This window comes from Sebastes fasciatus, chromosome 16 (genome assembly GCF_043250625.1).
Source record: "Sebastes fasciatus isolate fSebFas1 chromosome 16, fSebFas1.pri, whole genome shotgun sequence".
NCBI lineage: Eukaryota > Metazoa > Chordata > Actinopteri > Perciformes > Sebastidae > Sebastes > Sebastes fasciatus.
This window is the reverse complement of record NC_133810.1, coordinates 15,981,310-16,005,671: the sequence shown is the minus strand read 5'-3', so window position 1 is coordinate 16,005,671 and position 24,362 is coordinate 15,981,310. Positions and strand designations below refer to the sequence as shown.

The 24,362-nt window shown below is 40.6% G+C and overlaps 1 protein-coding gene across 4 annotated transcripts in view; it reads left to right on the top strand.

The window, feature by feature from the left end:
- LOC141752829 (short transient receptor potential channel 4-like) overlaps nucleotides 1-24,362 on the top strand; it is a 99,621-nt gene that overhangs the window by 47,300 nt on the left and 27,959 nt on the right. For 2 of the 4 annotated variants that reach the window (XM_074611039.1, XM_074611038.1), the window contains exons 4-5: nucleotides 19,006-19,636; nucleotides 24,100-24,329. In XM_074611039.1, coding sequence (XP_074467140.1) covers nucleotides 24,171-24,329 — 159 coding nt within the window. In that variant the 5' untranslated portion in view covers nucleotides 19,006-19,636; nucleotides 24,100-24,170. The remainder of the gene's footprint in view (nucleotides 1-19,005; nucleotides 19,637-24,099; nucleotides 24,330-24,362) is intronic. The other 2 variants (XM_074611041.1, XM_074611040.1) reach the window with 1 other exon arrangement.

Sequence of the window (24,362 nt, the reverse complement as noted above, 5' to 3'; positions counted from 1 at the left end):
AAATGTAGACTCTGTGTTGAGAACATGAATAATTTAAAGATTACATTTCTACACCACAAGAAAGGTATTTGGTGCAGTGTTTTCACTTGTCTTGCATTAAAAAATAAATAAGTCATGAATAACACAGAGATTCTATGTCACCTCAATTTCCTTTTTGTCTAATGTGCTTTTTTAGTATCCTGTTGCATTTCCAGTCAAATATCCACCTGTTTTTTTTTGTTGTGGAAAAAGTTGTCTAGTGTCTTTATTCGCGGATATTGTGTTCTTTTTCATAACATTTTCAAGAGACCAGTAAAGTGCTATACAAGCTGTTTCAAGAAGTCAGGCGTTAATGTGAGAAACAGAAACGTTCCCCTAATAAAGCAAAGGCTATAAAGCTTTACAGGACATTAAATTCAGTATCAAAGTGGCAGACAGCTTGGTGACAAACGTAGTCCCAGACGCGCAAAGAAATTTAAAATGATTGATTTTTTTATTGATTGGTTTTCCACATGCTGTCAGACTCATACCTTAAAGCTGCAGTAGGTAGAAATGGAGCAAATGTGATTAAAAAAAGTTTTCATTTTTATAAAATGTCACTATATCCTAACAGTAGTGCACGAGACAGGTAATCTGAAAAAAATTATGTGTCTCTGTGTCCTCCGGTGCTCCTAATGGCATCTGCAAGATTTCACAGACCGGAGGAAAACAACCAATCAGAGCCGAGCTGGAGTCTGCTGTCTCTGAGCAGCTGTCAGTTACTCGCAAACTCCAAACAAATGGTCAAACTAGGCAGCACTGATAAAATATGAATCAATATTCTGTTACTGTAATGCCTATTTCTCGCATCAAATATTTTCAGAATCATCTTGTAGTGTACGGTTTAGCTGTAAAATGAGAAAGTTTGTGACCCGGCAGCCATGTTGAGATCAGTTGAGGAAATACCAAGCACCGCCCACTAGCCGGAGGACAGCCAATAGGAACGCGCTCTCTCTCTCTGAAATGACCTGTGATTCGCCAAAGTCTCCCGCCACAGGCTAGATTTTTTTAAAGCCTGAAAACAGAGCCATGAGGGAGGTGCAGAAGTCTAGTTTTCTCTCAGAACACTTGAATTACAATATGCTGAAAGGTTATTATGGAATTTTTTCCCAATGATGCCAAAAATATTCTGACTACTGCAGGTTTAAGCGCAGACCTGAAGACTTGTCTTTTTTTCCACCCAATTAGCCTGGGACTGCAGTCTCTGCTGCATAATTCATCGTTGTAAGAGGGAAACTCATAATACTAAATGTAGCCTGACAGTACCATAACGCCACAGTGTCATCCCCTGTAATCTAAACGCAGTTGTACTTCATTGCTCCCGGTGGGGGAATTCGTCATTTGGATTTGCCCCATAAAGTATTCTAGTACTCTTTCCATCCCTGCTATGTGTATAAGTATATCTCCTGCTCCTCAGTGCATCTCCCCTTCATTCCTTTGCTGAATTCCTTTCTCCATACTCACACAGAGGCATACATAGCAGGCTGATTGCCTGAAGATGAACATGATGAAATGATTTATATCCAGCACGCGTGTAGAAGGATTTTCTCATTCATGTGGTTTGATGTGGGTGGTCAACACAGGGCTCGTTAGCTTTTCAGAAGCCCCACTGGCGGAATGCACACATGACACAAAACCTCATTTAAGACTCACTTTTTGTTGCTGGAGAGTAATGTAGAGTAAGCGTTTTATTTATGGTGCACACATGGTGTATGTGAGTTGTCACGTGTGGCAGGTGTAATTGTACAGCTGGTTCAAATGTTGAAAGATAATCAAAGGTTCAGAATCTTGATCTGTTTGATTAGATGACAAAGTTATGTGTTGTTCTTCCACACATCCTCAGACCAGGCTATTATTTCTGAGGTAGACACTGCCTGTCTTTCCCCTGTGGGTTTGCTTAATACCTTATTAGGGGAGGACACAATCAATGCAGTTTGAGCTAATAATTGGATTTCTCTGGGGGGGTTCACCCAAGGAATAAAACATGAAACATGACTTCCATCGGTCGGCTCATCTTACCTTTATTTGCATTGTGATTGGATCCCTTGTCTGATAAGCCATGACTGTGATACCTCTGGAGGGGTCGATAAGGTTAATTACCATGAGCCTCCCAAGGCATTGGTACAAGCATGACTGGAGAGGTCTTAAAGCTCCTGTTTATGTGTGTGTATGTGTGTGTGATGGACAGATCACAATCCCATGCAATCAAATTACTCCAGAGCACCAGAACAGCTTCAGGTTGTTAAAAGCTGAGGGAAACAAACACAGACAAGTGATGGGCAATACCACAAATTTGAGTTACAATTCGACAGGAGAAGAAGAAGAAGGATAAAAAATAAAGCAATTGTTTCAGTCTTACTAAGGCTTCTTCTCCTTTGCTGCATGTTAGCCTCTTTACCTGATTAACTTTGATGTATTTACACAAATTTGAGTCACCACATTAGCTGACAGCCTTCCTACACAATATCAAAGCTAGGGACATTTCCATCCTTTGACAGGTGGTGATGGTATTACTTAAGAACGGTTGCAATTTTCAAGAGAAAGGAACAAGACAAAGAAGACAAATTTATATTTTTTGTGTAAAACGGGAGAGAGACTACAATGTTTATTGATCTTACTCCTGTGGAAATCAATACTTCACAAATGCACAAAGAAGGGTGTTCACCCATTCTGGATGTTCACCCATTCTTCTTGAACTGAACTTTCCTATATGGTTGTCTCAAACGATTAGAGATCTTCTAGTACATGATTGCAGCTGACTGCGAGAGGATGTATTAATGAACCCTATGGCAGTGGTGCCAGTGATGGGGAGTATAGTGTCATTTTAAACTCGTGGTACCTGTTATCTAAGTTCAGGTATCTGCAGCATCCACACAACAACAAAATGTGTCCTTGTTGAACCAGTACAAGGAAAAAATTGTATTCAAGTCAGTGTATCATATTTAAAAGCCACAACTAATAGTGAGGAAAAATGCATTACATCACAGGTATCTACAGTAAGTGAGGTTTAAGGAATCTTGCCCAGAGTCAAATGCAAAGATTAGCATCAGTTTAATGCAGCGTGTCCAGTAAAGTTACAAGTCCTCAAAGCAAAAAGAGAGGCAGGAGAGAGCAGCAGAGCTAGCAGTGTCAAAAAATACACCTACCTTAAAGCAAGCACAGCAAAATGTCCACAACATCTTAAACCCCTCTGCTGCATAATCCACTTCTCCACTGCCCATTGGTATTTTTCAATATGTCTAAAACTCTTATAATTATGCCAAAATATTGCTAATTATGCAACTATTTGGTTGAGGTTCAGGGGGGGGGGGGATAGCATGAAGCAGAATGTTGAGTCATATTTTAACTGTGGCAGACATGATGTGGTCAAATTCATCTGTATGTAAACAAGTTAGCAACGGCACAGTGACAAAGGACCACACATGCAGAGGAAGTAGAGAAAAAAAACAGATTGAAATACAGATTGCTTAGGGTTTTTAACATTTCATTTCATGAAAGTTGGGGCCACTATGATGAACACACTAGTCACCGAAACCTGGAAGAACCTTCATGAATATTGTACTGTTTTATATACTATCGGAAACCTTAATGATATGTGTGTTACTGTAGGTAGGTGTTATTTCTGTGCTGATGTCTGTGAAAATTATTCCAGCAGAATTCATGAAAATATCCAAATTAATGAAATCAAGTAATGAGTGATCATGAATATTTCACTTTAGTCTAATTACCTCCCTACCTGCCTGAAAAGTTTGGAAAAGTTGAGAACCTAATATCACAGGGACCAGGATTCAAAGCAATGCCTCTGTACGCCTCAAACTAGGGCACTGTTTTTGCTTTCATAAGGTCCTTCTTATTAACCATGTGCAGCAGCAGCAGCTCTCTGCACCATCAATTATGGGAACATTTTGGCAGCGACTGCATGAACACTGTGTTTTGCAAAAACAAAAGAAATTGCATCTCAAAAAAGCAAAGAGTCACTGTAACCTAGGATTTGTTAGATTGTCAGCATGTTCAAAATCCCCACACACAAGCAAGGGATAGTTGAAAGCCGCCTTTGTTGAAATAGTGTGAGAATATCTCAACAGCAAACTAAAGCCGGGATGAATGTTTGTTGTGAGCCAGTCAGACAGACAGACGGAGATCTGTGAAAACGCCTCGGGCAAGGGCAGCGACAGCACTTTGTGTAATCACCATTAATTGCAATTTTTTTAGTAAAATGTAATCATGAGCAGCTAAAGAACTTTAGTCATTTGAACAAACTGATTTATATCCAAGTATAGTATATGCCCTGCAACTTAGCAGAACATGGAAAGCAGCTGCAAAAGCAGCGCTATGAAAGACCTGATATGAGCAAAACACCTTAACCACTGTGTAGTTTCCATGTGCAGATAATGTAGGAATAATCAGTTGAAAATGCTGAAACGTTTTGCCGTTATCAACCATGTGTTGGGGAAATGCGTTGCAACTATAGACTCCACTCTACACCACTTTACTCTACTCTACTCAATTTCCAGCCTGACACAACTCCTTGTGATCGACATCCGGGCAGACAGCCAGCCAAGTCAAATCAAAAAGAGTGCACACAAGTCCTCTGCTTTGTGGGGTAAATTGATGCTTTGTTTAGTCTTCAGGGCTCTGGGATTGGAGTAAATCAGTGCCCAGCGACCGGAAAATGAAGGATGTTAAAAAATAGAATGATATCTTGTGTTCAAATCTGAGTCGACAGGCTGAAAGGAAGGTGGGAAGAGGGCAATCACAAAAATCAATGGTTTTGTTAGTTGGAGGAGAGTGACAAGTCACACAAAGCAGCTGTCTGTCAGACACCACAGAAGCCAAGGTGCACACATATATATATATATATATATATATACATAGGTAAAAAGAGAGACTCACACTGAGTATTTTACTTGAATACTTCTGACACCAAATGTGAAAAGGTTGCCCTGTTTCCCAACATTAACAGTGTTTTTGTGTCTGATTAAACCTGCAGTAGGGAGCATATTTTGGGTGTCATTGGGCAAAAATCCCATAATAACCTTTCAGCATATTGTAATGAAAGTGTTCTGAGAGAAAACTAGACTTCTGCACCTCCTCATGGCTCTGTTTTCAGGCTTTAAAAAAATTGTTGGCCAATCACAGGTAATTTCAGAGAGAGAGCGATCCTATTGGCTGTTCATTCAATGGAGGCAGCTCTCAATCACTCCCAAACTCCGATCAAACGGTCAAACTAGGCAGCGCTGATCAAATATGAATCAATATTCTGTTACTGTAATGCCTATTTCTCTTCTAAAATGTTTTCAAAAACATACTGTACTGTTTAGCTGTAAAATGAGAAAGTTTGCTCTGGCTGGTGGGCAGTGCTTGGTATTTCCTCAACTGATCTCAAAATGGCAAACTTTCTCATTTTACAGCCAAACAGTTACAAAAACATTTGAGGCTAGAAATAAGCATTACAGTAACAGAATATTGATTCATATTTGATCAGCGCTGCCTAATTTGACCGTTTGATCAGGGTTTGCGAGTGATTGACAGCTGCTCAAAGATGGTAGGCTCCAGCTCGGCTCTGATTGGTTGTTCTCCTCTGGTCAGTGAAATCTTGCAGATGCCATTAGGAGCACCGGAGGATACCAGAGGACAAAGAGGCACATGACTGTCAGGATATAGCGATTTATGAAAATTAACTTTTTCTAACCATATTTGTTCAATTTTTTACCCACTGCAACTTTAATTATTGATTTCAGTCACATGCTTCAGTTTGTGTTATACATTATCAATTGAGTGCTATAGATGACACAATCTGGTTTAGTTAGTTTGTTTTGTTTTGTCTCATAGGATTTTTGTTGTCGTTATCATTCCCAGGGCGTAAAATACCGATGCTTTGTCCCGACCGTCGGCGTCCGTTTCTGCCGCGCAAGACACCCTTCAGAGCCTGTACGTATGAGACGCACCGGCTTTCCATTAAACTATAATGTAAACCCATCAGTGGCAACAGTAAACGCTCAGGGAAAATGTGCCGGGATTGTGGTGACGTAGTTTAAAAGACACAGTAAGGGCAGGCGGGAAGGGAGGTGGATGGGTCCAACAAACAATAGCAATCAGCTGTTCCTTCATGTCCCGTGTTAACAACGTTCAGTGTCCTTTTAACTGTACAAACGTAGTAGTTTTAAGCCCAACCATGTAGTTCTCTCCTAAACCTAACTATAGGGGTTTTGTTCCCTAAACCTAAAGGGATGCCAAAGGGCGTGACTAAGAGGCAGTATGTGACGAGTTGGGATGAGAACATGTTGGTCTGGGATGTTGGAGTAGATTAGCTGCTCAGCAGCTCAATCAAGCAAAGTGCAAACAGGTTTGCCTAATTCTGTCCTCTTAGCAGGGAGGGGCCGGCCACTGTTAATATGTAGGTAAGATAGTTGTGCAGTAAATTACATTCTGTAATGTTTTGTGTGCTCATTGGTATTGGTGTGTGCTCATAGATAGATTGAGATGTTAACAGTAACTTAGAGATCTTGTATTAATGGTCCGTTCATTATTCTGTGTGAATTCGCATGTGGTTTAGCTCACCCTATACCTCCCTACCTGGGCAGGTGGTAGGTTCTACTTAGTTGAGGCTGAGAAGGTAACATCTCTTTCACTGGAGTAAGGGGAAGTGGGGAAAAAAGGAGTTGGCAGCTTGCTGCAGCTTTCTTTTGTTTGTTGTTCTTTTTCTTTAGTTTAATTTAGTTTTATTAAAACTCCTGGGTTTCATTTTTGTCCTTTCTTTCAGTAAAGTTTAATTTTAATGAATGCAGTTTTTTGGCACTACTCTTGCTTATCGACCGGTTCTCAAACATCCCTTTTTAAAGGTCCTGACAAAGCAGTCTGACAGTCGTCCGTCAGACAGTTTGGGGCCGTTGGTGAGTGTCTGTCTGCCTAGTTTTTTTTTCGTGTGTGTCCCGCACCGTTGGCTCTAGTCTGCCCGTGTCAGAGTTTTTTCGGCCAAATTAGCATGTTGAATCGACGGCGGTGCCTGTCGGTGAGAGATATCACTCTGATTGACTGTTCAGTTTAAGCAAAACAGTGCACAAGAAGAGAAATGGACGTGAGGAAAGCAAGACAACGAGTAAAGTCGAGAGGAAAAACACAGAAGGCTCTTCTCGTTTTTTCATCTTCATGCCATCTGATCATTCCAACACACGGATATTTTCACGACAACAAGGCCATCTGGAATGAAGCTAAGGGGTGAGTGAGAGTGGTGTGAAAATGATTGGTAAACGCCGCTTTGTTTCATGTACGTATCATAACAACGGCTTTTATATTCGCAGTCCTCTGTCTTCCGGCTTCCCATTTTGAATGACGAATACAGTCTACCGCTACCTGCTGGTGTGGAGAGTTATTTCCTCTCACGCAGGCGCAGAACATACGTGGTAGTTGGCCGTCGGCTGTAGTCTTTGTGGTGTGTTTGAGTGAAACCTTTCAGCCAAGACAAAGGCGACGTGAGGCGAAGCAACTGGTGGCCTTCGTCGCCGCTGATTCTTTGATGTCTGCTTGGTGTGTTCCTAGCTTAAGGGGGGGATGTTCTGCCCCTTTATGTGGGGAGGCGGCACTACACCCTCCTTTTTCTCACTTTCACGTCAGACATGTCAACACCGTCAGTCTGTGTCATCTCTGTGTAGGTGTCTGAGTTGCTCCAGGACATCGTTGCTCCCGAAAAAGGCCTTCAGTCCCCCCCATCTGGTCGTCCCCCACGATACAGGGGGTCAGACAGGGGTCAACTCCTGGTTCTCCACCAGCTCCCTTGGGGCACAGAGGCTCACACATTACTTCACTGAAGTGAGAGGATCTGTCACCAGATCCAATGCACACACACGGATGCTTAAAGCATACATACGGGCACACCCTCACAGCTACACACACACACACACACCGGCACTAAGCTGCATCTCGGGGGACAACAGTAGCCTTAGCGACAGGAGTTGTGCCAGTTATTTCTCCCCTCATTTTTACATTCTCTATGAACACATGCTTAAAAAAATCATACTCATAACAATTGGGGAAACAACAGTTTGAAATGCTTTCGAACAAAATATACATTATTGTTTTCACAAATTCCTACATGATTCCCTTGTAGTAAATTCTTCATCGTATTACGGAGCCCCTAAAGTCTCGTACAATGATATTTTTTATGTCAGCAACATTGTGGGAACAAGTTATTTTCTTGTGCGCACAAGATAATTAACTTCGATAATAACTTGTTCCTACAAGATAACTAATTAATGACTTATCAAGACTTTAGGGGCTCCATGTCATTGTGCTTGTGCAGTTTCAATTTTGAATTTTAGCTCACTGCTATTGATTTGACAATATCTCATAATTGCCAGCTTGCAAATTCCGAGAGAGTTAAATAGTTCTTCTGAGATGCTTTGGTGCATTTATACTAGAGTGATGGCACGTTGTAGAGCAATCCAGATCTCTAAGTTTTTCAAAAAAGTCTACTTTATTATCTTACATTTTGTCCTTGAGTCTTTGTTGCACAGTGGGAAAAAACTTTGGACTGCTTGCTCCTCAATTAAAAGGATGACGGATAATTAGAGATGCTTTAGAGCCTCCAGTCCCACTGATTTGCATGTGTTTGAGATTTGGAAGGAAAACAACAGCAGAAGAAAATATATCACACCTGCAGCGGTGGTTTTATTTAACCAAAATAAAAAATGCGACGTGAAGGAGAAGCCACACATGCATCATGGTGCAGTTATTTTATGTATAATACAAACAAATATGTCGGCCAATAAACTGCATTTTTTTCCAGAAATGTCATCTAGCACCAAGATAGAGATTAAATACAGTTAAGGGGGGAATCAAAAGGTCACATTCTTTGGCCTTTTATCACACCATCGTTTTTTAAAAGGAGTGAATCAAATATACTTGTAGCTTCATTAACCGCCCCTCAGTGATTTCTTTGTGGTACATTGTGTAGGTTGTTCCCAGTAAATGATAGACCCGCCACTAGAATTGATGGTAGAAAGAAGGAGTAAGGACGCTCAGTAAATTAGGTCTAATGGGTATTTGATACCAGCAGAAGCTAATGTGTGTGTCAGTACTAGAGTAGCCATTCGAAGTATCCTTGGGCAAGATCCTGCACGGACAGTTCACTTTGTATAAATGATTATTGATTACAGACAAAAGACAAAACTTCAAATTAAAAGTGAGGCAGGAAATAGCTTTGTGAAGACTCACAAGTAAAACAGCATAATTCTCTGAATATTACGATTATGAACAATAAATACCTGCAAATAACTTGTTAATACTGCTTTTCATTTGATTGTAAACTACCGTAAGCAATGGTATTGTTACACCTATAGTGTCACTATCGAAGCTTAAAGGGGCACCTGATTCGACTGTTACCAAGCAATTAAATAGGCATTATCAGTCGATATAAGCCCCATAGATGTGGTCATCAGGGGCCTACTATGCCTACTACCTTGTGAAAGTGACACTTAAAAGCAACATGTTCTTACATGTTGTAAAATTGAATGAAACGTTACCTTTTGAACACAAACAAAAAGGCTTCTTTAGGTTTAGGCAACAAAACTACAACTTCTTTAGGTGTAGGCAACAAAACAACCCACTTATGTTTCTTGTGTTTTGGCTTAAATACAGAGACCTTAAATAAGACCCCCTCCTGAAAAAGCCCAGTCTGCTCTGATTGGCTAGCGAAAAAAATATGGGGCACCTTTTCAAAGGTAGCTCTCAAACTGTGGGCGATATATTCAAATGAGCCTGCATGTGACATAGGAAGGGAAGCCAGGGTTGTTTTATTTGGGGTTGGTAGTCACTCCAGATAGATAGAGTTGAAGAAAATGATATGCACATCACGTAGGTGCGAGGCCATCAGAACAGCGTCAGTAAAGAAAAAGGTAACGCCTACACACTACTCCATGCCATACTATTTTTATTGACGATCCTGCTTCTATCTTCGTCAGGTCAAAGTGGATTTCAAAGGACTTTGAAAATCCAAGCAGGATCGAAACGTAGTCAATACAAATATCGTCGCATGGAGTAGTGTGCAGGCGTTACCTTTTTCTTTACATGCACTCCAGATACCCACATGTATGTGCACAAGCAAGTTTTTCGTGATATGTCCCCTTTAAAGCAGTCTAACACTCTGAATTGCAACCAAAAAATCCTGAAAAAGTGGTTAGAGAACTGGAAAGTTTTACTGATGCTTATCATAGTTGGGATGATTACACAGCCCTAGTGGCCTGCCGTGCTGAATCGGTTGAATGCTGATGCTGCAGGGCTGATATGAAAGCAACCCACACAGAAAAGCTCAGGACATGAGCAGAGATTTGTGCCACCAGAGGAATACATTTGGTGACAATTCCTCTTTCTCCGTATTGCCCAAACATTGGCATCACCTGAAAGCTTTTCCAGCGGTGGTATGTTCCAATGAAATGCTGACAGTTTGCAAATATAAACTACATACTGTACATGACATTTTTACTCTGACACACTTCTTTAAGTTGAAAATAAATGTGGAAAAAGAGAATTTGTCATGAGGAGTACTACTACTACTAAAAGCCAGGATGTGTCGGTCCCTGCGGCATCAATTTTGAGTATTTAAAAAATATGTCACTCATAAGTCTCCCTGTGTGAAGCTACACTCGTAGCCACGATGCAAAAAATGATTTAATAATTTACTAACGTTTCAACATGGCAGGCTTCTTGAAGACGTCTCCTAACATTAGGGAAGTGCAGTAAATTGCTGGAGTAACCCTTTCTTCCCTTTTCTAGTATTCAGAAGCTATGATGAGTAATCAGTGATGTGTTGGACACTGAACTGAAGAATACGGAGTAACAATGTAAAAAAATACCAGCTCTGCATTGCTGCCTGAATTATTCGCTCCGTTCTTTTTTTTTAAAACTTAAACTTTATAACTTTTAAAAAAAGTTTAAAATCCATAATTTGGACAGCAGGCAAATGATGGAGTCAGCTGTTATGCAGAAGAGTTTTCTCAGAGTAGTGTTATGACAATTCACTGCAGCATACTCATAGTAGTTTGGATCACTGCACTTCAATTGGTGCAAAGCAGTGTTTACAGTACAAGTCCTACTTGTGTGTAATTTTAGGGCACTCACTGAAACAACTGATGCTGCCATTTTTCTTGGGAGCCTCATACAATATCATTAGAGGTGTTTGTGTTTATCAAGACATTTTTAATGCCTACAGGCTGTAGAACTGTCTTCCTTAGTTATTAAGAGTAAAGACAATGAGATGTAGACTGTAAGTAATCCGACTATAAACCAAATTATGCAAAGTGAAAATGCAGAAATTGTGAAAACCCACTGTGATTTAAGATTAGCTAAAAGCTCCTTCCTCTTACTGTACATGGCCTTTTGACAAGTACAGTAGGCGTGTGCTGCAACCATATACTGCATATAAAGATGGACGACATGACAGCTCCTCAAAAGTGAAGCCAAAACATCTGGATCGCCCCCTGGTGGCTGGCTGCAGTATAGGTCATAAATCATGCCTCCTCCATGTTAGCGAATGGGACATGGGCCAAATTTAAAAGTCAAAGTACACGTCAAATACATTTTTCCCAAGGATAGCTTCTGTCATTTTAGGTAGTTCGTATCACACTGATGAATGTTCAAGTGTTAATTTTTCTGATAAGTTTGGTTTTAATTAGTTATTTGATGCTATAAAAAGGGGTTGGTTAGTTATTGTGTCTTTCTAACAACTACCGTGGTGCTAACGTAGCAGCTAGGTAGCTCACGCTAGCAAGCTGCGGCCATGCTCGGCTCGTGATTGGCTCGGGCGGGACCTCGATGCCGCGGCTCCAGCCCCCTGATCGCTACTGCTCAGACTCTGGTTCCAAATGACGTCAAACTCTCAAGATGGCAGCTCCTGTATCCGGTATATTTTGGCTTCACTTTTGTACGGTCATGTCTAGAAGGTAACCCACAAGTTGCGAAACTCTTGTGAGATGGTTGAGGTTAGGCATTGACCTTGAGGTTAGGATAGGTCATCGGGCAACAAGTCTCGCAAGAGTTTTTGCACGTTTTCGCAATTTGTTAGTTACCTTCTAGACACAACTTTTGTACAGTGGGAGGAAGTTGAGACGCGTCGTCCATCTATATATACGGTCTACGGCCACATCTGGAGTGCTAGAGCTCTTAGAAAACCACGGTTAGGAATGAAGGCTACTCCACCGTGGCACTCTATTATATTCGTTTAAAAAATAAATCCTGTCTTGGCGGCGCTCACTTGAAGATGTAAAGTAATGCACTCTGTTGCACTGCAGTGTGTGAAGGAATGCCAGAACATTTCTTCAGGGTAAATGCTGATCTTTTATTATTCACCATCCTTAAGTTATTTCACTGTCAACCGGGAAAAGCTTGAAAACTGATTACTGTTAACTGAATAATGTTAAAATACAGCCCCCGCCTTTTTTCTTTTGCAGAGTAGCTTTAAAAGCAGACAGCAGACATCCAATTTAGCAGGCCATTTTGCTCTGTCAAAGGTACAGCTGAGGGTGACAGATAAAGGGGAATGTGGGCATACGTATCATGTTGTTTAGAAAACTGTTGAGATTTCAAGGGCAACCACTTTCATTTTGAGTCCCGATGATAAAAGCATGGTTATACTGCAAAACCAACAGAGCAGGACAGTGAGATGAAAAGACAATCTCCCATTGCCTTTAAAGGATTCAGAGATAAAGCATTTCTTTGAATGGGTGACATTTACAATCGGGTCTATCATAGTTTAATCACCCAAATAAAACTCTCCGGTGGTGGTCTTTAAAAATCAAAAGGAAATCATACAGTGCTCTGAAAACGTTGGAAACAAGTTGTGCCTTCATACATTTAATGTTATGTAAGCTAAAAGATAACTGTGTCCTTGACAGATCACTGTGGCCGAGTCAAAGCTGCTCTCTTCATCAGGGTCAGTGTTGGTGAACATCCTGCACAGTATTAGCCCAGAGCTTCAGGATGTACTGACAGAGGACTCAGCTCAAATCTGTTTATTCTCTCTGGGGTCTAGAGAGTGATAGCCGAGCAGAGGGAGCAATTTCTGCGGTTTCCTAGGAAGAGCTGTTTACTCGTCCTTGGCATCGCTCACATAGAAGAACTCCAGCGAAAGTGTATCAGCGTTACACAAGAAACAGCTTTCAAAAGTCTCGGGAATTTATACTCGCTGTACCGCACTTATGTCCAATGGATCAATGGCCATTACTCACAGGACTTAAACAAGCTGCAGTTTTCACATTAAACTAAATAAAAGTGTGACAAATACTTAATCCTAGTCTTACCTGAAATAATTTAACCTCATTTTAGCAAAATAAATTCACGCTAACCTGTAGCTAAACTTTAACCTCCCCAACATACCCCCACATTTTGCTGTTAAAAATGACCTATTATGCTTATTTTCAGGTGCATACTCCGCTCCAGCTCCGCTCTAACTAGCTTTGTTTGAGGGCGTGCCATACTAGCCATAAGGCAGATATTATGCAAATGTGTTACTTGGTGACATCACCACGTTACAGAATAAAAGGCGGGACTTCAAGCAAGGCGTTTCAGGCAGTTCAGGAGCAGTATTTCTGTGGGGGGAGAGTAACTCCCTTTGGCGTGGACTTTGGGCTTTGTAACTTTGTAAACCTTTTACATGCAGAAAAAAACTATAACACACTAAAGGAAAGGGAAAAAGCACACATGGGTCATCTTTAAATTCTTAGTAGTATAGCCTAATTATGGCATCTGTTTTTGTAGGACATAACATGAAATAGTGCTTTATGTATATCATGTGGCCTTCAAGGTGTTTTAGATACAATATTAAATACTTTTGCTAAAACTGAAATAGTGAGGTAAGTCATTCATTTTGGTGAAATTGGCAAGCTTTAGACCCAATGCTTACAGTTTTAATGCAACTGTGTCTCCTAAAGACTTATATACAACTCATTTGTATTACTAAATTTTGTACATTTTGTACAGTATTCAAGGCATGATTCAAGGAATTTATTATCATATGTATTAAAATGCCTCCAGTGCATTTCTATGTTGACTGGCTGCTGTCCAACATGCCTACTCATACATGTAATGCTGTCTAGATTACAGTTGTTATCAACATAACAACTAAATGTTTATATTGAGCATGCTCGCAAAATGTTCAGTGTCAACGTACATCATTTGTTTCCACTACATTACTCACCTCTTGCAACTAAACCCATATTAATCAGCAGTGACTCCGAGCATAACACTTTTTCAACAAAGCCACGAGCCATGCATGTGTTTTAGAAACCCAACCACCCACCCAGACTTCCTCCCTGTAACTTCTGCGCAATATAAAGTTGTCACACTCACTGGATTAGAAAATAACACAATCCAAACAGCAATTACATTTCCTACAAAAAGATATTTGGCAAAGCAAATTAGTTTTTGTACGAAGCCAATTTTAGGTGAACACAAAATCGTGAAAAGTAGTTTCCTTTGCACTCTGTGAAAAATAAGTGTTTGGAAATGAAATATAGTGCCGGTATCAGCAATGACAGGGTGCCTTAACGATATGAAGAAATACAACAGTAAATCATTGCTCTTCACCTTGCATTGCTGAGGAAATGTTCATCTTCTCTTTGCTCATTTTTGCTTCCTGTATCAAATCTGAACTGTGTGTCGGTCGGGGAGCCAAGGGTGGCAGTCTCAGCCTCGGTGCATCTCCAGGGAGGACAGAGACAGATCACGTTTAATTTCCCCACAGCTTCTCAGAGAGCATGAGAGTAATGGGGATTTAAACAGCTCAGATGGCCACACTCACCTCAGGGAGCCCCCGAGAGCCACAGACACAAAATATAGCACGACTCCCACAGATGCACCCAGCAGGAAAAAAAAAAAGACTTACATAATCACGATGTTGACAGGGGGCACTGCCTTTTCAAAAGCTGAATCTATACATGGCGTTCTGTAACTTCATGAAAGGGTGACTGATTATTCTCAGAAGCGTAGGACAGGATGAGGACGGCACTGCGTTTCCATGGAGATAAAAGGGAAACTCTGGGTTAGAAATCAAGTTTATATTTCAGGCAACAGACACACGCATACCTCTGTGAAAGAGAGCGGTCCGGCTCTTTGTTAAGCTTTCAACTAAAGTGGGTTTTAACCTGCGGCTGTGTGAGAGAGTGTGAGGCGGAGATAGGAACAAGAAAGGGAGGGGGGCGGGGACAGACGGACAGACGGACAGAGGGGAGATCACTGCCAACTGGATGTTCATATTGGAATAGCGAGCTTGTTACATTTCACAGACGGAGAGGGCGCCTTTTTGCTTTTTAGCTGCAGAGACAGCCTGCTGCATGTCCTCTAGAGCCTCCTCTTACCTTGATAAAAGCATCGCCATCTGTTAAAACTCATGCAACTCTTAACTAGAAGGCCCCTCGCCAGTTGTTCTAGTTACAATTCAGCACCGAGAGGATCGAAGCAACAACCCCCGAAAGCTCCAAAATATGTGCTGCAGCAGCCGAATAGTTTGCGAAATAAAGTCTTATCAGCAAGCACAGCATTAACACTGTGTTTATACCCACTCTGCAATATGCTGTAACAAGTGAAACTACACTGCATTTCTGATAAGGCAAATTCACCATCATCCGGTTATGTAAAAATAATAAAGGAGGCTCTTGTGTCTAAATCCCCCTGCTGCAGTAGTCCTACTGAGCTTCCCCTCCATGCGAAATGTTATCAACCTAGTGCAAGAAATGCTTCCTTCATTGTAACAAAGAGTCTATGCTGTCATGAGCCAGCTTAAAAAAAGTGATTAAATGTTTGCTTCCCCTCTCCACATCACATAAGATGCTGTTCGAATGTCCAATCCCCTTTTATGGGAGAAGAATTAGCTTCAGCACTATTTTTAGAATCAATAATATTTCCTGATTTCTGACCAGCCAGATTATTTAAATGTGCTGATTCTACTTTAGCTTTTGTTTGGAAACTTCTAAGCGTATGCAGGGAAAAGAACCAGCAGAGAGTTATTGATATGGTAGCTCGCCTTAATTGTCTATTGATTACTATGATTCACTTACAGACATCACTAATAGGTCACATTTATTTCAATCTAATTCCTACCTGCCTGTCGTGATCAATGAGGTGCTGCTTTGCGTGTCTGTGCATATGGGTGTTCCTAAATCAGTCTGATTGGACTAACTAATGTAGTTATTGACCTTCAAACGGGCGTGCCCTTTGTTATAATGATACATGGTCATAATTCTGAATGAGACAGGGGAGACGTAGAGAGTTGCTGGGCCCAAGAGAAGTCTCCATGTGGGATTCAGGCTGAGTTTCAGGGAACCCTGTTATCCCGCGGGTGCAGCCATTTAATAGGAGTCTAGAGTGCATCAAAGAAATTAGCAGCACTGGGACATGAAGCCTTAAATTGTTTTTAATTACAGGAAATGCCTCAAGAGGCAGCCAAAAGGCCGAAGACTGAAGGAGAGGTTCTTTAATTTGTATGCGTCCGGGCAGGCGACAGCCGTTATGTATTCAGGTTGTCCATCCGTACGTTCGTCTGGAACTCAGGAGCTCAGGAACACCTTGAAGGAATTCCTTCTAATTTGGCACAAACGTCGGTCAACATAACAACACCGGTCGAATAGTCTTTTTTGTTTAGGAAGGTTCCTAACAGAGTGAAATGACCCGGAAGTATCTAAGTAGCAGCCATGGATAAGAGCTGTTCGAATTCTCTAAATGCTAAGGAAAGGTGATTCAATGCTTCCTTTCTTATCTCCTTTAGCATAGGATACACTGGACCATCCTTTACTGTACTAAAGGAAAGAAGATAATGCCGCCCCACAATTCCTTGCGGCCGCAAAATTTAAAGCGACGCACCATACTGCCGTTCAATATGCTTATCTTGCATATTATTTTCACACAGTCATACCAATTGGGATTCATGTTGATAAATATGAGTGGACAGGGACAACCATTTCATTTCACTTTATTTTTAATTATTTATTTATTTCAAACATGTAACAAATACCTAAGTAAAAAACAAAACAAATAAGATTAACAGTAAACATATAGCAAACTGTCAATTAACAAATAATCAACATAAATAAATATTACATGTCTGAAAGGGAGTAGGAAGAAGTACAGCCTACACTTACAGTATATGGTCCTACCTCTTCTCTATAACTTAATATAACAATTAACTCAATATTTATCATATATTCTTTTGTTAATATTTCAATTCCAATCCTAGTAATGAAGTGATATTTTGCACCGGTTGGCCACATTTAAGGTCAGATAATCCTTTATTATGTGTTGATGTAAAGTGTTCCAGCAGTAGAAGGACCTACAGTATCTTGAATTTGCATACGATTGCAAAAAACAGAGCAATGATTGATTACATCAGAAGTAATCAAAGGCTCTCCATATCCAAAAATCTGTCATCCCCAGTGACATTTCACCACGACTGGAACCTGCAGTGCTGCCAACATAAACTCACACACAAACATACACACATCGGTCAGACGCAAGGAATGAGTCTGGCCTGGAGGCTCTATAAACATGTCAGAGGACATTCAACAGCATTACACACTATTAGGAAGAATTTACAGCATCAACAGGCCTGTAAGTCAAACGGAGAGAGAAAGAGAGAGAGAGAGAGTTGGCATTTGTGTTTGAACTATGATCAGTGAGATGATAAGCTGTTGGAAGAAATTAGTGGGCAAACCATAATATAACTTGACTCCCAACACCAAGCATGTGCAATGTGTCCAGCCCAGTGATACATACACATACACTATATTTACTCTGTTAGCTGTCTTATGTTGGTCTTTTTCACTGGTTGACCATCAGATATATGTAAAATATTATGCTTTTACTAGGGCTGTCAAAGTTAACGCGATAATAACGCGTTAATGCAAATTTGTTTTAACACCACTAATTTCTTTAACGCATTAACGCAACTTGGGATTTTTAGTTGAAGCGCCAGGCTCATTTTTTTAAAGCTAGAGTGAAGATACTGGCATCATGTGAAACTAGAGAACCTACGGAATCCCTTGGTACCAACCATGTCATGCTAGCTTGTCGCGAAAGAGGTTAAATAACGCTCCAAACTTACTCTAAATTCTGGTGAGGAAAAACTGTCATGGCCATTTTCAAAGGGGTCCCTTGACCTCTGACTTCAAAATATGTGAATGAAAATGGGTTCTATGGGTACCCACGAGTCTCCCCTTTACAGACATGCCCACTATATGATAATCACATGCAGTTTGGGGCAAGACACACTGACAGCTGTTGTTGCCTGTTGGGCTTGAGTTTGCCATGTTATGATTTGAGCATATTTTTATGCTAAATGCAGTACCTGTGAGGGTTTCTGGACAATATCTGTCATTGTTTTGTGTTGTTTATTGATTTCCAATAATAAATATATACATACATTTGCATAAAGTAAGCATATTTGCCCACTCCCATGTTGATAAGAGTATTTAATACTAGATAAATCACCCTTTAAGGTACATTTTGAACAATATCTGGACAATATCTGTCATTGCCCACTCCCGTGTTGATAAGAGCATTGAATACTTGAAAAATCTCCCTTTAAGGTACATTTGAAGAGATAAAAATATGCGATCAATTTGCTATTAATCTCGATAACTATGGACAAATCATGCGATTAATTGTGATTCAATATTTGAATCGATTGCCAGCCCTATAGCTTTTTACATATGAGTTGAATGCAGAATTGTGTTTTATTTAATTAACAATGATGATAAAGATAGATGATACTTTTTCCAGTACTTTCACTGGTTTCCAATACAAATGGAGAAGTCATTTTTTTGCTCTTATAATAATAATCCGCACTATATCTGTCCTTCTTATCTTTGGATGTCATTCATGAGAGCTAAAATTGGAAAGTGTAATTGTGTTATGTTCCATTTGTTTGAAGCAGAGGCTAAATGTCTGGCTGAGTTGCGTCTTGTTTAGATGATTTTTTTGTACCCCCTCTCTCTTCTCTTACAGAGAGGCACAGTGCTCAATGCGTCTCCAAGTGCGCACGACCAGTCTGCAGCAGCAGCAGCGTTCCGCACACCGCTCGCCAGGCATCTGGCCGCTCTGCGTTTTATTCCTGGAGGCGCTGCTTTTCGCTTTTCAATCGTCCCCCAACAGGTGGAAGAGTCGAGTGGGGAAAGAACATCGGTGGAAAAAGACACCCTGGGGGGAAACTGGACTGCCGAACCAGGTTGTAATCCGTGGAGGAAAACTTGGTTTGTGGCTTATTTTCGTCTCCAGGATTTGTTGCGCGGTGCGCTGAATGCGTTTTGTTTTTTTCTCCCCATAAAAAAAATCAGACCGAATGGAAGTCGTGATGACCGGATCTGGATGTACTGTGGGGGATACTGTCAAGTCTCCAAAAAAAATGAGAGGGGAGAATGCAGACTAGACTAAAAAAAAACAAAACAAGAGAACGACGGACTGGCATCACATTACCAAGCAGGGTCTCCATGCAGATCCACACTGCAGCTCTCGCACATTTGGGGGAAAATTCAAGAAGTTGAGGCTTTAAAGCATCTGTTTTATTAGTACTCATGTCTGGATATTCTCCAAAGGAAGAATCTCCATGAGCGAAGTTCCAATGCCCAACATCCCAAAGGTTAGTTGCTCCAATTTAAAAATTCATGTTTTGGCTGTATAAAAGGCTTTTCACTGCTAGTAAAGATAAAAAAAAATGTAATGGTGCCTTTAGGAGAGTCCTCTTTTATTTTCACAATCATTTTTTATGTCCATCCAATGCTATTCCCTGGAACCTTTCCTCAGCACACAAACACAGAAATAAAGCTGTCAGAATCTCAACCTGTGAGTGTTCACAGGTTCACCGCCACCAGACCTGTTGTCATTAATTAGTGAATGCTGACAATTTTATGATTGTTTCACTGCCATTGTATAAACATAGGACATGCTTCTGTAAAAAATGGGCTTCATGGTCTGCTGGAAAGCTCATCTAAGCACTGTGTGCTGTCTAACCGATGCAATCCTTTTAGAATAAAAGACATTTAGCTCAACATATTTCCTGCCACACTACACTTTGCATAGCAAAAAAAGACCAGATTTTCTATTTCTATATCATGTATTGATTCCAGGACAGTGTGATTAGGCCACTTGAAGGAAGGGGCCCTCTGCACAGGAGGCTGAGTGTGTGTGTGTGTGTGTGCGTGTGTGTGTGTTTCAATAATAGCACACACAGATATCAGCAGATCATCCATAAATCCTCTTGGTGTCTCTGCTCGGTGGGCAGCCTTACTTTATGTATTTGTGGCAATTTCTGTCCAAAGTGCACAATCAACAATCAACCCAGTGTTTTTTATTTTAATTGGAAAAAGCCAAATTAGAATGACACAACAGCGTTATAAGCGCAGCAAATATATATACCTGGCTGAGGTGACATCCATCACTTATATAGTAGCTCACAGTATGTGATGTTATCTGATGTCTATGACATTTGTCAAACAAACACTAAAACATACCTTTATATCCCTCAGTGGAACAGTGAATCCGGAAATCAGTCTTTTGAGACCATAACAAAACACACTTTAAGAGAAAAGAAAAGTGTCTTTTTGAATAGAGTTGAATGTAATATTCAAAGTCCCTTAAAATCTCTTTTTGAGGGAGACCTGGCCAAGATGGCATGCCACTACACTGTTATAAAAATTATAAACTAAAGCATCTCAAAAACAGACAAGGACAGTTAAAAAATGTTTATCACTGTTGCTGAGAACTGGGCTTGTGTTGTTAAAGGCATGTTACCTATCAACTCCTTTATTGGCACCAAGATCTACTTTTACTGAGTCCTCCTTAATGTAGTGCATGAGCATGTCCTCTGCACAGTGCATGATTTTTAGCCTCTAAAGACTGATATTCGGCGTCGCTGACTGCACTGCAGGGTCCCCGTGTGGCCAGTTCACAGGTATTTTTGATTCAAAGTGAAATCGTTACACAAATTGCTATGGCTATATCAAACTAATGCCCAGCATCTCAGATGAGGTGTGAAAACCTGCTTCAGTACCAGAAGGAAAAAGTTCTCAGTGGAGCAAATCTTTCTTTTTCTGATGATCTTTGAAGTTCTTTTCCTTCATGGAGGGAAATTAGAAGGGCACTGTGGAGCATTTCTACAGCAGTGAAGTGGCACTTTGAGTGTAAGAGGAGGTGACAGGTGACATAATGGGAGAAAAAATGTTGCTTAGGAACGCCGACCGACAGTGACTCGCATGTTGTTCCTCTGATATCCACCACTTTGGTGTTATTTACTTGCATTTCAGCCATATTAAAGTCCTGCTCCTGCGGAACATTAGGGTTGCTAGTTCAAAACCTGAACAGTCACATTGTTGCCTGCCACCTGCTTCAGAAAATGACTGCTCAAACTTTAAGATGGAATCAACTGGAAATGTATCGTGTTGACTCAATTAAAGGGAGAGTTTGCATTTGGGAATTTCTGGCTTTACTGCTGAGAGTTCGATGAGAAGATGGAGTGATACCTCTCTTATGTCTTTACATGGGGTTATGTTGGCTGGGAGTAACTTCCTGAAGTATTGTCATCACTGTGAGGTTGCCAGGCAACCAGTTGAGACTCCAGCAAGTTACTGCGCCAGCCAGGATATAATAGTGTGAAGCAAGTGACCTCCGTAAAAGAACAATATGTTGTTTTTACACTTTTTTTGCACGGATTAAACAAACAAGATAAAACCTCTTAATTAATGAGCTTTGAAGTAGGGCTGGGCGATAATGCAATATGATAATTTATCGTCTTGCAATGAAATCATATTGTGATGAAATTGAAATATCGTGTGCATTAATACCACGCAGACATGCACAGTGTAACTGATGATGCGTTCATGAAACCTGCCTTGGCGGAGGTCTGTGCTCTCCGAGTGCACTTCTAGTTTATCTATAATTTCACTTGAAACTGTAATAAATTAAATGAGAAAGTACTTTTCATTTGTCGGATATTTTAATTCACATATAAGTATACAAAAATAAGCTTTACCATGTGGTTATTTCATACAGACTATTTATTTATCGACTTACCAGAAAACATGCTATATCGTGATATATATCGTTTTCGAGATATGAAATGACGTATATCGAGATAGAAGGTTTTGGCGATATTTCCCAGCCCTACTTTAAAGTTGCTGTTATGCAGATTTTCTCACCTTTTCACCGAGTCAGGCTAGCTGTTTCCCCCTGTTTCCAGTCTTTGTGCTAAGCTAAGATAACTGGCTATAGCTTCATATTTACTGTACTGGCATCAATCATCTCGTCTAACTCTCAGCAAAAAAGCGAATGAAAATATTTCCCAAAACTATTCCTTTTAATGTGTTATTTCAGAATACAGAGCTTTGGGCAGCACACATACATTTACACATATTTATAGAAGAAATTGTTTTTCTTTTTGTTCTTATAGACTAATTGAGCTGCTGGGAGTCTGTTAATCCACTCATTATTTAGTGAATAGAGACACACAGAGGAGAGCAGTAATGAGTTGTCCTGAGAGAGAGAGGAGGGGCATTACGCACTTGAACTCCTTTATTTTTTATATTTAGTAACATTCAACCTTCTCCCCTTTATCTTGTTTGGTGTTTTTATTCTTCACCCTCTCCATCTCCCTCTGTTCTTGTCCTTAAATCCTCTAAAGAGCATGAGGAAAAACAGCCAATCCCTTGTTTATATATTTACTTTTTTGTGCATCTGTTCAGTGGTTATAGCCAACTCACTAATGGTGCTTGTTTTAGAATGAGCTCATTATTATGGCTGCATAGTCTGAGGAGATCCAAAGGGTAGCCTCATTTTAAGGATTAACTCGTCAAAGAAACCGTTTACAAATGCTACTTATTTATGTAATTGTAAACACTATTTCCTCGTCTTCTATTCATGTACAGTGTATTTGTAGATCTCAGCACTGCCAGTTTCCAGAGATCTTGACCGTTGCCTTGTTAGGAGACGATTGCTGCACAGTGTCACTATGAAGGCTCGATTATGTGAAGCTGTGCAGCCAAAAGTACTGGAAGCTCATTTTGCCGTCACCAGGCAACCACTGAGTCAGCTGATGTCGATCAATTAGCGAGCATCACTAATGACATTAACTAAAGCCATTAGTAACTCAAGAATTAAAGATCTTACCAGCTGCAACACCTCAAGCCTGATGCTGAGTATCATGACGTCTCTCAGCAGGAGCAACCAATGCCAATGTTTCCTCTGTTTTCCTCATTTAGTTTAGATTTACCTGATAGGACAACAGAGAAAACAATGCAGTGACACGGCATTTTTGTCCTAAAACAATGCAAGATGGGTAATTCTGAGAAATGTGAGGCACTCGGAAAGCAAAGCGCTAAAAGCTCCGAGGTCACTAATAGATCCCTCTCACTGCAAAATAAGCATAATGAGTGACATAAATGTTGTGTCAATTACTTCTTGTGTCAATTTGGGGGACTTGTCTGCTGCAAATTAATCGCAAATTGATCGCACATTTTTGATCCATACAAAATGTTCCTTAGAGGGAGATTTGTCAAGTATTTAATACTCTTATCAACATAGGAGTGGGCAAATGTGCTTGCTTTAAGCAAATGTATGTATATAGTTATTATTGGAAATCAATTAACACAAAACAATGACAAATATTGTCCAGAAACCCTCACAGGTACTGCATTTAGCATAAAAAATATGCTCAAATTATAACATTGCAAACTGAAGCCCAACAGGTAACAACAGCTGTCAGTGTGTCAGTGTGCTGATGTGATGTGATTATCATAAAGTGGGCATGTCTGTAAAGGGGAGACTCGTGGTTACCCATAGAACCCATTTTTATTAACATATTTTGAGGTCAGAGGTCAAGGGACCCCTTTGAAAATGGCCTTCTTCCTGACAACATTCCTTAGGATTTCTAGTTTAGGTAGGTAGGTGATGCTTGGATAGGTAGGTCATGTTATGAATGGCCTCTATAATCCTCTCACCTCTGCTTCCGTCTCCTTTTCCTCTCTACCTCATCTTTTTATTACTTGTGAAGGTCAATACCAGCAACATGTGTCTTCTTCCTATAACACCTTTTGTTGCTGTCCCCTCCAGTGTGAACTCCCCCAGCTTGGCAGCAGCTGTAGCAGTGTTTGCAGAGTGCTGGTGAGCTGAAGTCCAGGGAGATGTCACAGCTTTACTACCGGCGGACTGACAGCTCCTCGTACCGGGACCGCATCCCGCTGAGAATTGTGCGGGCCGAGTCGGAGCTGTCGCCTTTGGAGAAAGCCTACCTCGGCGCTGTGGAGAAGGGAGACTATGCTAGTGTCAAACAGGCTCTGGAGGTGTGTACAAATGCATGGAAGAATGGGTAATTT